General features: G+C 40.4%; 1 protein-coding gene across 1 annotated transcript in view; it reads right to left on the bottom strand.

The window, feature by feature from the left end:
* The window catches only part of LOC117522079 (cAMP-specific 3',5'-cyclic phosphodiesterase 4B-like), a 76,459-nt gene that overhangs the window by 52,519 nt on the left and 10,256 nt on the right, over positions 1-13,684 (bottom strand). Inside the window, exon 2 of the mRNA XM_034183452.1 lies at positions 9,765-10,012. Within this exon, the coding sequence (XP_034039343.1) occupies positions 9,765-9,994 (230 nt within the window). The 5' untranslated portion in view covers positions 9,995-10,012. The remainder of the gene's footprint in view (positions 1-9,764; positions 10,013-13,684) is intronic.

Here is a 13,684-nt window from a genome sequence, read left to right as displayed (position 1 = left end):
TCAGACGTTTCCCCTCTCAGACAAAAATTTATGCAGACAGTCAGCATCAGCTCAAAAACTAAGATTTTGTGGAGCTTTTCACAACCAAATAACCATTTAAAACATAAAACCCTCCGCTAGTTAGATTTCTCAATAAATGACCCCCGACTATTTAATGATACTATCAAAGATACGGTGTCTGAGTTATGTGAATTGTAAAAATGACATCTTCGGTGTGTTTTCAGGGGAACTTCTGCAAAACAACTACATTTAAATCTGTATCCACATTAAAAACAGCTTAAAATTTGTAATTACACTATGAACAAATGAACAGATTCTACATGACACACTTTCCTCTTGTCATACTGACAGCAGTGTGTCGGCTCCGAGGCTTTTAATGTTTTTTGACAGAATTTGTTGGAAATGTGCAACTTTCAAGTGCTTGGTGCAGACTTTTGCAAATCATAAAACAGCAGAGCAACAACAGGACGCAGTGCTCTATGCATGTTTACTCAACACTCCGCTCCTGTATCTAAGTTTATGCAACACTGCGCTACAGTACACCATGCCTCCACAATTGTACACAATTCTACACCAGTCCGGCGAAAAACCTTACAGGTTTTTTTTTTATTAAATCAGTAGATACCTACATTGCAGCTGGTCTGCTCTGTGTCAGCCTGATCCCGTCAGATCTCAGAAGCTAAGCAGTGCGGCATCTGGTTAGTACTTGGATGGGAGACCTCTTTGGAACACCAGTGGCTGTGCGTGTTTCTACAGGTAATACTGGAGTTGCATCAGGAAGGGCATCCGGCGTAAAACTTGTGCCAATTACCAATGCGGATCTGGCTGTATCCGCTGTGGCGACCCCGAACAAAACCGGGAGCAGCCGAATGAACAACAACAGATACCTGCATTGCTAGATTTTATTCATCCTGCTGAACTTTGCTGGCACTGAAGCTTCAAAACCACAGAAGTTCTCTCACGATTGTGGCACGTTAAAGTCTATCAACTACTGGAAATTATGTATTCTGACTTTTTCAATGTATCAAATCCATCTGCACGTCCAGGCAGTCTGTAAAAACGGCGTCATGGAGCCAAGCTTCTTCCCCTGCATAGAGTTGGATTGTGCTGCGTATTTAGTGTGCAACTTACGCAGCCATTCCTGCATACTAAATACGCAGCACAATCCAACTCTATGCAGGCCCGGTGTGAAAGGGGCTTTAGACTTATATTTATTGTTAACTGCAGTAGCAATGTGACCGGGGGGGAAGACAGCCTCACACAGCACTTAGTCTCTTTTAGGCTCTGTGTCCACTCAGTGCTTTTAAAATGAATTACTGTAAATCTATTTCACTATTTGCCCCACACTCAGTCCTTGCTTCTCATTTGTGTTCCTTGTTGGATTATCTAGACTCATATCCCAAAGTCTCACATCTCTTCCAGAAAAACTCAAGATTAATGTTAAATGTCCACAGTGATTATAAACACATGCAGAAGGCTAAAGTCCTCTTCCTCACACTGTGCGTCATCCAAATTCTAACTGCACATAACATTATCATGCTTACCAAGTCAACTAATCTCTTAATCTGACATGCACGTACGCACACACGCAAGCAGACACACGCAAAACCACATAATATAAAATGTATATTATATATCAATCTGATGTAATAAATATATAATACTATGGTGATGATAAAGTACTAATAGTGTTCTATTTTGTCTAAAATTTAAACCTACCCAGAATGCATTGAAAGATTTTTTTTCTTGCAGAAGAAAAAACAAAAAAAACATCAAAGGTTCTTGTGTTTTGAGAGGGAAATAAACAGAAAATACATATACTCAGACAGCAAAAATCAATCGATCATTTCCAGGATACAGTTTTGAAAGAACCACAGAAAGAAACATGACAAGAAAATAAATAAATAATAAGTCACCTAGGAGCTGAGAGGTGTCTCATGCTGATTACATCCTCGCTGAAGTCAAAGTATCCAACTCTGCACCTGGGAGACCTCAGAAACATGCTTTCCACCTCTTTTCTCTTCATCATATGCCAAAAAACAAAAACAACTCTACAGACGCTGCTCACTTAAATGTGCACACCATAGGTACACACATTTTCCCCCTCTGTGCCAAAGCACCAAAGATTAGTGAGCATGTTTATCATCTCACCCTCATTTGACTTTGAAACCACTCATGACCTGAAAGTGCATGCGTAGTAGAATTTACAGTCAGATGCAATCCAACCAACTGAAGGCTTTTGTTTTTTCCTCTGAAGCGCATATGGTGTAGAATGCATACTTCTATGGAAAAGGATCAACAATAATATCAATAATAATAAAAAAAAAAAAAAATTCAAAATTGGGTGGTCTGGTACAAAAAGTGCCAAGCTTTTTAATATATCTAAATGCACTTGACAGGAAATAAAAGCTGACATTCTAAACCTTCTCATCTCATGCTCATCTTTTGCTCTCAAAGTCAAACGTCTTCAACGCACAGCAAAAAAAATTGGCATTGTTGTTCAAATACTTTCAGAGGGGACAGGTCAGGTAGGTCTATAAGAGGATTGGTCATCACATCTGCTGCACTACAGGACCACTCAGAGTCCCAACTGGTAACATCAGGAGGACTGATGGTCCATATCCTATCTCTCAAATGGAAAAGTGTGTATCTGCACAGCAAGGCGCACCAGAGATTTTAAATATTCTGGCAGGAGGATCAGCCTTAGACAAGAGCTCAAAGTAGTTGGACTAAATAGACAGCATATTAGAATCCTCCACCAGAATTGCACCATCAACTGCAGTGGGATGAGGTCTAGGTTTGGAGGAATGCAATGCTTTGATCCATGTGTAAGCAGGCTGAGGGTCACTAGACCACAGATGTCTCCCCTTGTCATAGATTCCTCTGGAAAATGTCTCCTTGTCTATCCTCAGTGCCATCGTAGCCTGGTTTTTCAGCTACCTAGACAGCTTAGAAATGCCACCATGTCATACACTACCACTCCTCTTGATGATGCTTAATGTGTCCTCTGAAAGAAACCCCTCATCTAAACACTGGAGACACCAGTGCAATCCCTGGCAACTTTCAGGGTGTGGTCCCAGAAGAACTCCCACTTTCCATGGTTCACATAGCAGACATAAAGCATCTTCCCACATGAACATCATCTTACTGGACCTGAGCTCCTGAAAACATACAGATAGCACACATTTACACTCTTTCAGTCCCCTGGAATTAACCTTTAATTAACGCCAGAAATGGCCACATATAGACAAAGACATTCACACCCACACCTATGGTTAATTTAAGTTTGCAATTCACTGAACAGCATGTCTTTGGATGTGAGAGGAAGCCAAAGAACTCAGAGGGAACTCACAGGAACACGGGGGAACATGCAAAATCCACACAAAGGCCCCATGTGTAAAGCGATCCCATAAAGGCATAACAGCGGCATAAATGCTACTGCCAGAGTTTTGACATGAAGCAGAAAGTTTGATCATATTACACCCATTTTGGCATCTCTACACTGGCTTCCTGTCCCAGTGAGATCAGATTTTAAGATTCTGCTACTAACCTACCTCCCTACCTAGCTGACCTAATTAAACCCTACGTACCGGCCCGGGCTTTGCGTTCTCAAGGTGTAGGACTACTTAGTGTCCCTAGGGTGAATAAAAAGTCTGCGGGTCACAGGGCTTTCTCTTATCATGCCCCTGTTCTGTGGAATGACCTCCCTGCATCAATAAAATAGTCAAATTCTGTAGAGACTTTCAAGTCCAGACTTAAGACGCACTTATTTTCCCTTTTGTATGGGTAGCATACTGGCATAGTATGTTTCTATGCTCTTTACTCTTAATTCATTTTATTAGGAAACAGAGCGGGCCGCGGTCTCAAATTTATCTAAATTATGGGTCTTTTAGTGAAGCTTAGGGCTAGTGGCCGGCGACCACCTTAGTATTGTTTGTTTTTCTTGTTGCTTAATGGTGACAAATTACACTGTATTTGTTGTCTTTCTGATGCCAGATTCTGCTTTTTTGTCTTTTCTGTTTGAGGTGCGGCTCCATCCAGAGATGGGTGTGGTATCTGTTCCGGAAAACATCCTGAGCACCGGCAACATTTCCTGTATGTTTGTTTTGTGAATTGTTTTGTAATTTGTGTCTGTAGCATGGCCCAAGCAAAGGATCACCCCTTTGAGTCTGGTCTGCTTGAGGTTTCTTCCTCAGAGGGAGTTTTTTCCTTACCACTGTTGATCTGGGGGTTGGTAAGGTTAGACCTCACTTGTGTGACGCACCTTGATGCAACCTTGTTGTGATGTGGCGCTATATAAATGAAAATAAATTGAAATTGAAATAACCTTCTTGCTGCAAGGCAACAGTGCTAACCACTAAGCCAGCGTGCTGCCCATGAACAAACAAACAAACAAAAAATGAAAACAAGGGCAGAACTACTTTTTTTAAACCGCAACATCTTCGGGCTTGAGTTAAAGCTATGCCCATGTTTATACACCACAAGTAAAATTAATTTAACACTAAGCCTTTAGGTGTGTGGTGAAACAGGGTACATCTTAATTTGGTGTAGAAGAATGATTTTAAACAGCTGACGTGAATCAGAGGCTCCTATTGTTGTCTGAGAGGAAACAGATGACAAAATAATCTAATGGACTTTCTAACCAACAACTCTGCAATGGAAAAGCAATTTATCCCAATCGGACACAGGAAACAGAGACTAAAACAACTTACCCTCAATTCAAAAATCACAAGGTGGAATAACATTTATTCATGCACGAGTCAGATGTTCTTATTCTCTTAGGAACAGTAAGCCTCCAAGGAAAAACATTTGGCAGAGTGCACTGCCCAAAATGCACTTTCAGTGGTTCAACAGCCAAAGCATTTCATCACTGGAACTTCAGAACACTAACAAACGCAACAATGTAGCTGAATGTGCTTGGATGACAACACTTGGATGTGATTTATTCAGCGCACTCCTCCTTATTAGCCTGAATTTCATGCTAAGTTATAGCCCATGGGGGATGCTAGCTCAATATGTCAGCTGACACTTCATATATTAGTCAACCTCTCTTTCCAGGGTTATTACGCAGCAATGACTTTGACAAATCAATCCTCCACTCTCACTTCCTCTAGAGCAAAAAGATGTACAGCCGACATCAGCTTCTGCCAAATAAGGCTTTATTTACACACATAAATAAAGCCTTTCACCACATAAGGCATTCTGCTCCTCGTGTGACATCTTTTGAACATTACATATCATATAGGACAAACACATAAACAGAATGGAGTAAAGTCTCTGAGGATGCTAGATGCTCCTTTTCTTGAAGGCACACAATGACCAACTAGTCCGTCACCAGGTGTTTATTACAGCGGGATGCAAAAAACCACAACTTCTGTGGTATAAGGTCACAATACCACATGGGTCAGATAGCACATCTACTGAGGAAACAACAACAACGAAACTGAGGTTCCAAGCTTCAGTTAAACATTTACACAGGTAATATGCTAAGAAATCATAGGTACGAGGGCTGTCCATAAAGTATAGGTCCTTTTTATTTTTTTCAAAAACTATATGGATTTCATTCATATGTTTTTACATCAGACATGCTTGAACCCTCGTGCGCATGCTTGAGTTTTTCCACGCCTGTGGGTGACGTCATTTGCCTGTGAGCACTCCTTGTGGGAGGAGTCGTCCAGCCCCTTGTCGGAATTCCTTTGTCCGAGAAGTTGCTGAGAGACTGGCGCTTTGTTTGATCAAAATTTTTTCTAAACCTGTGAGACACATTGAAGTGGACATGGTTCGAAAAATTAAGCTGGTTTTCGGTGAAAATTTTAACGGCTGATGAGAGATTTTGAGGTGATACTGTCGCTTAAGGACTTCCCACGGAGCGAGACGTCGTGCAGCGCTCCCAGGCGCCGTCGTCAGCCTGTTTCAAGCTGAAAACCTCCACATTTCAGGCTCTATTGATCCAGGACGTCGTGAGAGAACAGAGAAGTTTCAGAAGAAGTCGGTTTCAGCATTTTATCCAGATATTCCACTGTTAAAGGAGATTTTTATAATGAAAGACGTGCGGACGGGTCCGCGCGTCGTGATGCAGCCGGCGCGGTGCGGTGGCACAGGAAAAACACCTCCGTGTTGATAACCATTTGTAAAATCCAGGCGGCTTTTGATGACTTTCAGTGGAGTGAGTATATGAGAAATTGTTTAACAGCTGGACATGTTCCAACTTGTCCTTAAGGCTTCCAACGGAGGTGTTTTTCCTGTGGCGGAGCGTTGCGGCGGCTGCGAGCCGACGCTGCAATCCACCCGCACGTCTTTCATTAAAAAAAATTTCCTTTAACAGTGGAATATCTGAAGCTGACTTCTTCTGAAACTTCTCTGTTCTCTCACGACGTCCTGGATCAATAGAGCCTGAAATGTGGAGGTTTTCAGCTTGAAACAGACTGACGACGGCGCCTGGGAGTGCTGCACGACGTCTCGCTCCGTGGGAAGTCCTTAAAGCGACAGTATCACCTCAAAATCTCTCATCAGTCGTTAAAATTTTCACCGAAAACCAGCTTAATTTTTAGAACCGTGTCCACTTCGATGTGTCTCACAGGTTTAGAAAAAATTTTGATCAAACAAAGCGCCAGTCTCTCAGCAACTTCTCAGACAAAGGAATTCCGACGGGGGGCTGGACGACTCCTCCCACAAGGAGTGCTCACAGGCGAATGACATCACCGACAGGCATGGAAAAACTCACGCATGCGCACAAGGGTTCAAGCATGTCTGACGTAAAACATATGAATGAAATCCATATAGTTTTTGAAAAAAATAAAAAGGACCTATACTTTATGGACAGCCCTCGTATGTAGTAATGTGATGAAACCCAGATTCTTCCATAAATTCCACGGACGATCTTTCCGTTATGTGTGGATGCAGCGATGCACAGCACCAGCACATGCACTCTGATTTGACTTCATTTGATATTGTACCATATTCATGCATCTGAAGGATCAGGGCCGAGTGTCCACCCACCCCCTATTTTTAAGAAAGTTGGTTAAATTAAAATTTATTAAACACCCACCTGAAATAAATTAATTTCGTGACCCTCCGCTGATTTGATCTGTTTGTCATGTGCTCTTATTGTGAAAGACTTGTGCAAGAAACAGGAAGTGTTCTATGACAATGTGGCTAGCTTTGTACAAGCTCCAGTCAAACGCTGAAGGACCTACTATGAATTTGTGTTCGTTTTTGTGCGACAAAAATCTTTTTCCATCCAGCAAAATAAGTTACTTGTCAGCTAATGTCTGTAAAGTTCGTCAAAGCTTGGTGCACATTTAAAACTTTGTGTGAGGTTCAGACTGAGATCTTTCCTGCTGCTGTTTTGAGGTGGATCCTAAACATCTTGGAAATGGAAGCATTTCTTATGATGCAGATTAATGCATTATATTATGTCTCTGTATAATTAGAAGTAATACTGTAGATGATGTTTTAAATGGGGTAATGTTTTGCAGTTTTAAGAATGATTTATGGAGAAATCGTTATATTTCCAACCAGGTTGTGGTCAAAAACAAAACAAAATGACAAAATTGTTCTTAAAAAACAACACTACGTAATTCTTAAAGTGTACTAAATTACCCCATTTTAAACATCTTCAACAATATTACTTTTAATTACTGCCAGAAATGACATAAAATGCATTAATCTTAATCATAAGTAATGTTTCAGAGATGTCTCCAGGTTTTAGAATCCATCATGTTTGCAGTGTGAGAGAGTAGGACAGAGAGGACGCAGCATTGTTTTTTTTTGCGTTAATATAAACACTTCAAAATGTTTAAATGAAATAAATTGTCTGCCTGGTTAACATTAAAATTCTGACCGTGCACATCGTGTCACTGCTGATGATAAAAAAAAAAAACACCAGACAGAAAGCTGGTTAAACACCAAACCAATTTTTTTTTTTAAATGAAAGTTTATTAAAATGCCCACCTAAAATAAAATAAATTCTGTGACCCCCAGCATATTGTAAAAAGCAAAAAAACAGCTCTGAGAATGTTTTTCTCATCATCCGTTTGTTCTGTGCTGTTATTCTGAAAGTCTTGTGCAAGAAACAAAATAATACCTAATGTATTTAAAGGTACAGAACCGCAATAACTGTTGATGCTGCCTTTACAATCATGCCATCATCACTGTTAGTCTACTGTATATTGGTAATGTCTAATGTATTTGAACCACTGAAATGCTTCAAAACCCACTGTTTAAAGTTGTTGAAGTTTGGTGACGTTGCTCAGCTTCATGCTGCTAACCAACTGGCTTCTTGTTTTGAATTCAACATGTGAGACTAGCTTTGATTCAAAGCTTTGAATAATGTGCACAGTGTGGAGAGACATCACGGCCCCTGATGACAGAAATGGAATAAGAGTTTAAATGTTCCTTCTCATTTGTTTCCAGTATAACACAATCAGCTGCCCACAGAAATATATGAATGGATCTTGCTACAACAGTAAGTTTGTTTTGTTTTTATTGCACTGAAAACCATATCACTTTCTAATGTGATTGGTATAGCTGGCTAAATGCTTTTCAGGATACATTCATATGCTACACTGTATTGCTGAAGGCTTTGTAGCACTGGAGTGCCGACTCCAATGTGACAGAACATGATGACAACAATCTGCATTTGTGTGCATTTTATTGTTCACTGCAACTTTTCACTGTCAGTGCTGTTTTTCACTCCCAATATGCAACCCAATGTCAGAAAACAACAACAACAACAACTGGGGATGTGATGGTCCAGTGGTTAAGCGTTGGGTTTGAGACCAGAGGATCCTCAGTTCAAATCCCAGCCTGACTTGAAAATCACTAAGGGCCCTTGGGTAAAGTCCTTAATAATCCCCAAGTTGCTCCTGATGTGTAGTGGGCACCACGTATGGCAGCACCCTGACATCGGTGTGAATGTGAGGCATTATTATAAAGCACTTTGAGCGTCTGATGCAGATGGAAATGCGCCATTTACCATTTAACACCTAATACCCCAAACAAGAAAAAATTACAGTGATCCTTACATATACTTTGACTTTTATTTCATAGCAGAGTGTGTGGTCAACTGTGCTTCATTTGGTAATATAAAGTACATCCATTCCTGCATTTCAGACCTGCACCACAGTTGGAACACAAACATTTACCACTTTGCAACCCATTAATTCTCACAGTAGTGAACTGACTTTTGGACATTATTGTGTGTGCTTGCTTTATGACTGCCATCTTGTTCATAGAATTAATGAATAGTGTTAATGTTTTCCCAAGTTTTTTTTTTTTTTTTGATGACTTCACTGTTATTTTAAATGTAGCAAACAGCAGAAACAGAGACATTAAAAATTCCATTCTATTGACTGTTTAAATAAATGAAACATGTCCCGAGGACCTAAAAAAATTATCTATAAACATGCATTTTTTCGCCAAGGCAAAGGTTCATATTGGACGCTGCAATTAACACTTCTGTAAATGGAAATAAAACAACCTTACTAAAGCTGCCTCCAATTTCCAAGTCTAATAACAAAACCAGATGGTAAAAGAAACAGTAGCTTACCATTGCCAAGACACTAAATGCAGCGCCTACAAGTACAATTAAATCTACATAAAACTTAATTTTTTTAAGAAACCTCAGAAATTGACATTTAAAACAACTGAAGTAAACCAAAAAAAAAAAAAAAAAAATGAAATAAAAACTGACCACTACATGAAGATGTTTATTAAAATCCTTACATACTGTTGTAACATTGATGGTGTTCACAGAGTCTCACCTGTCGGGATCAGCATGTGTGATGTCGATGCGGGGCAGAGAGAAAATGGCCAGGCTTGTCGGTCTGATCTGGGTCTCTGGATCTTCTTCAGGTGTTGATGGCCGTTCCTTCTCCCTCGCCTTCTCCAACTGTCGCCACGACAATGGGGGTAGCTGCAGATTGCCAGAAAACCGCCTGTCGACTTTGCACACTTCTACCCCCAGGGTGCTACTACTGGAAAACTGTTCCATAAGAGGATCCTTATTCACCTGAAATGCAAGAAGATTTTACCAATAACATCTTGTGGTGTGTATAAAGGTTAAACTACTCTGCAAGTGGTTATAAAATATTTGCTTTGTGCTGGGAAAAAAGTTCACATAAAGTACAAAATATTTAGTAAAACTGCTCTAACAGGTCAGCCCTGGGAGAATGCACTAGTGATGCATCACTAAAACCACCCTTGGTCCTGGATGGCCACCACCCATGAATGTCACTAGCAAGATGCTGTAAGTGAATGTGTCTACAAGTTCAACACTTTCACCGCAAACAGATTCACTTCAGTCTAGGTTGTCACCAAAAGCCTGGATCTTCATCTTGATCCAGGATAATCTCAAACCAAGATGTGCCAATTCCTCACTCATCTTCATGTGCTACAACCCAGGAATCCATCAATTCAAAAAGATCACAGCAATGTCAATGAAGTCAAGGTCAGTCAACCTTTCCTAGCTGACAAACGCACCTAAGCCACTGGTTTCCATAACTCGACAACACCTAGTCCGTGCACTGAGCTGTGTAGGAGCTGAAACATCCCTGACTAATGGCAGTATTTACTTGTAAAAGTCAGATTCTGCCCCAGCAGCCAACACAACACTCACAGTACCTGTTTATACTCTGGCTATGATATCCATCAACATGTTGGAGATCCCATGAATTTCCAGGATGTCCCAGACTGAAACTGAATCCTGATCAGAATGATCCTTTTATCACCTGACCCTGCATAGAGACAAGTGGAATGTCCCTGTAGTTATTCACTCCAAGCTATCACGCTTTCCTTTCTAAAGTGGGACAAGTCCTTTCTTTGAGTTCATAGGAATGATGAGAACCCATCTCCCTGACTGCAATCCCAGGAGAACAGCAACTGCAACCACCTGGAATAGTTCAGCTCCAATGATGCAGATCCTTTGAACTTAACCTCCCCCCCAGTTGACTGTTTCACTGCCTTTGTCATTTCTCAACTGCAAAACTGCCATTCACGTCAATCAGTTGTAAATGCCAACTAGAGACATTCATCATGAAATGCCCCACGCGCAGTATTATTTTCCATGCAAAGTGCAGTAATATGTACTTGTATGGGGTGGGTATTTGGTTGAAGCCTTATGTGTTGGATGTAAACTGGGATATACAATGAAAAAATTGGAGATTGGCATATTTATTTAGAGGATGTGACAAACAGTGACCACAAAAAGTCGGTCACGGTCGCCAGCCTTCAAAACAAATGCAACCACTGGTGACCATGAAACGGGGGTCAAGGTCACCGGCATTCGAACACATGCAAAGTACTCCTCCAAAGCATGTACCCACCAAATATGAAGTTTCTGCAAGCAATAGGTGCTGAGCTACGTTGTGGTGAAGGATTTGACAGCTGTGACCATTGGTGACCTTGAAAAGCAGGTCAAGGTAACTGGCCTTCAAATCTATGTGAAGTACTCCTCCAAGGCATGTACCCACCAAATATGAAGTTTCTGCGAGCAATAGGTGCCAAGCTACGTTGCGGCAAATGAATTGCGGCCGGACGGACGGACGGACGGACAACCTGGATGCTATATGCCCCCCCCCACACACACACATTAAATTAATTTAATGTGTGAGGGGGGCATATGCTGTGAAATTAATTGTAAAAATTTTTACATTGCTGTAAAAATTTATTTTACAGCATGAAATTAATTTCATGGTGTGATACAGACATCTGTTTGTTAGTACCATAGCCACCATAGTACCACTGCACTCCAATATGAAGGGAATGACAGATGCTCAAGGCAAAAACATGCCCATGCCTAATGAAATGGTAAATTCAACACAGCTTTCCACCTGATTTACGGACTGCCTCAATAGCAAATATAACGTTGATACAGTTGCGAAACTTGTCCTGGACCTGTTGTCAAGACAGGGTTCATTCTGTTAGAATTTACACATAGTTGTACTAATGGGCGATATAAACGATATGCGATATAAACTATAAAAAATTGACCTAAGATAGAGATTTTCATTCTATTGCACTAACATAATACATGTTAATAGACTGAAGGTATCAGCAATGCAACAATAAGGATACCGGCTGCCGTTAAATGCCATAGAAGAAGAACAAGAAGAAGAAAATGCATGTTGATGATGCAATCTACTTCCAACCCGTGGAAGTTACAGCCATGATACAATGAATATGGCGATATCTGCTGGCCAATCTTAAACATAACACTTGTATGCAACAACACGTCATGAAACAGTAAGGCACCGTTATGTATGTTTAATAAGGTTCTATGTGCATCGTGAAATTTTGACTATATTTTCATTTAAAGACATTAATAATATACTTGTGTTATAATGTGATTGGGCCATCATGAAATACTGTATGTAAGAATAAATTGGGAAATGTTTGCGCAACTAGGGACTGTTATGAAAATAGTTGCACAAAACGATGGGAATTTGGGCATTTCAAGGGTTTTTAAATTTAAAACAAGATAATTTTAGCTATGTTAGGCTTGAGTCTGTTCCTCTTCTTTGTTACTACTTCTCCAGTTTTGGAGAAGACTCTCATATGGCAAAGATGTTGCTGTCATGTGAAGATAGCCTTTGCCCAGCTTGTAAACAGTTGGATAAACAGCAGTTTGGATTTCCTTAGGGTCTATGGAACCTGTTCTGAAATAGTTACATTATAATTTATCGTGGTATATATCATTATTGCAGAACCTGCAATATAATTCACAATACCATATAAAGCGGTATGCAGACCACCTCTTGGAAAATCTGACCACAATGTAATTCATCTTTTGCCTAAATACAAAGCTGTGGTCAAAAGATTAAAACAGTTAATAAGCAGGTACAGGTGTGGTCCGAGGAAAGCAAAGAGCAACTCAGAGACTGTTTTGATGAAACAAACTGGGACATTTTCTTTGAATCCTGTCTGGATGGAGATGAACTCACTGACACCATCACATCTTATATTAAGTTCTGTGAGGATAACGTGTCAGAGACTAAAACTGTGAAAATATTCCCAAATAACAAACCCTGGGTGTCCAAACAATTGAAAATCTGTCTTAATGAAAAGAAGGCAGCCTTCTGCTCTGGTAATGTGCAATTAATGCAGGAAAAAAGGAGACAGCTGAGAGGGAATATATTTAAGGCAAAAATTGAGTACAAGAATAAAGTAGAAAGTAAATTTTTCAGTGGCAATATAAAACAAGCCTGGGAAGGTCTAAATACACTGATGGGCAAATCCAGTAAGAAATGTGATGCTCTTACAACCATTAATCAATGTTTTGTTGATGAGTTAAACCGTTTCTTCTGTAGATTTGATAAAGTGGATGATAAACAGGAATGTGATGAGATCTGTAAAAATCTTCCAGCAGGAGCTCCCACAGCTATCACTGAGGATGACGTGGCTAAAAGTCTTTCTAAACTGAAGCCAAACAAGGCCACTGGCCCAGATGGCCTGAAAGCCCGTCTACTCAAAGACTGTGCTCCTCAATTAAAAGGAGTCTTTTCCAGATTGTTTAATTCCCTTCTTGTCACAGGAGTGCCCAAATCTTGGAAATTCTCCATAATAAGGCCTATACCAAAAAAGCCAGGGGCAAGCAAACCTGAAGATTTTCGGCCCATTGCCATAACCTCCATATTATGTAAAACTATGGAGAGAGTTTTAGTTGACGTCCTGACCACCACAGTGG

The sequence above is a fragment of the Thalassophryne amazonica genome, chromosome 12 (genome assembly GCF_902500255.1).
Source record: "Thalassophryne amazonica chromosome 12, fThaAma1.1, whole genome shotgun sequence".
NCBI classification, from domain to species: Eukaryota; Metazoa; Chordata; class Actinopteri; order Batrachoidiformes; family Batrachoididae; genus Thalassophryne; species Thalassophryne amazonica.
This window is presented reverse-complemented; position numbering and strand designations above follow the sequence as displayed.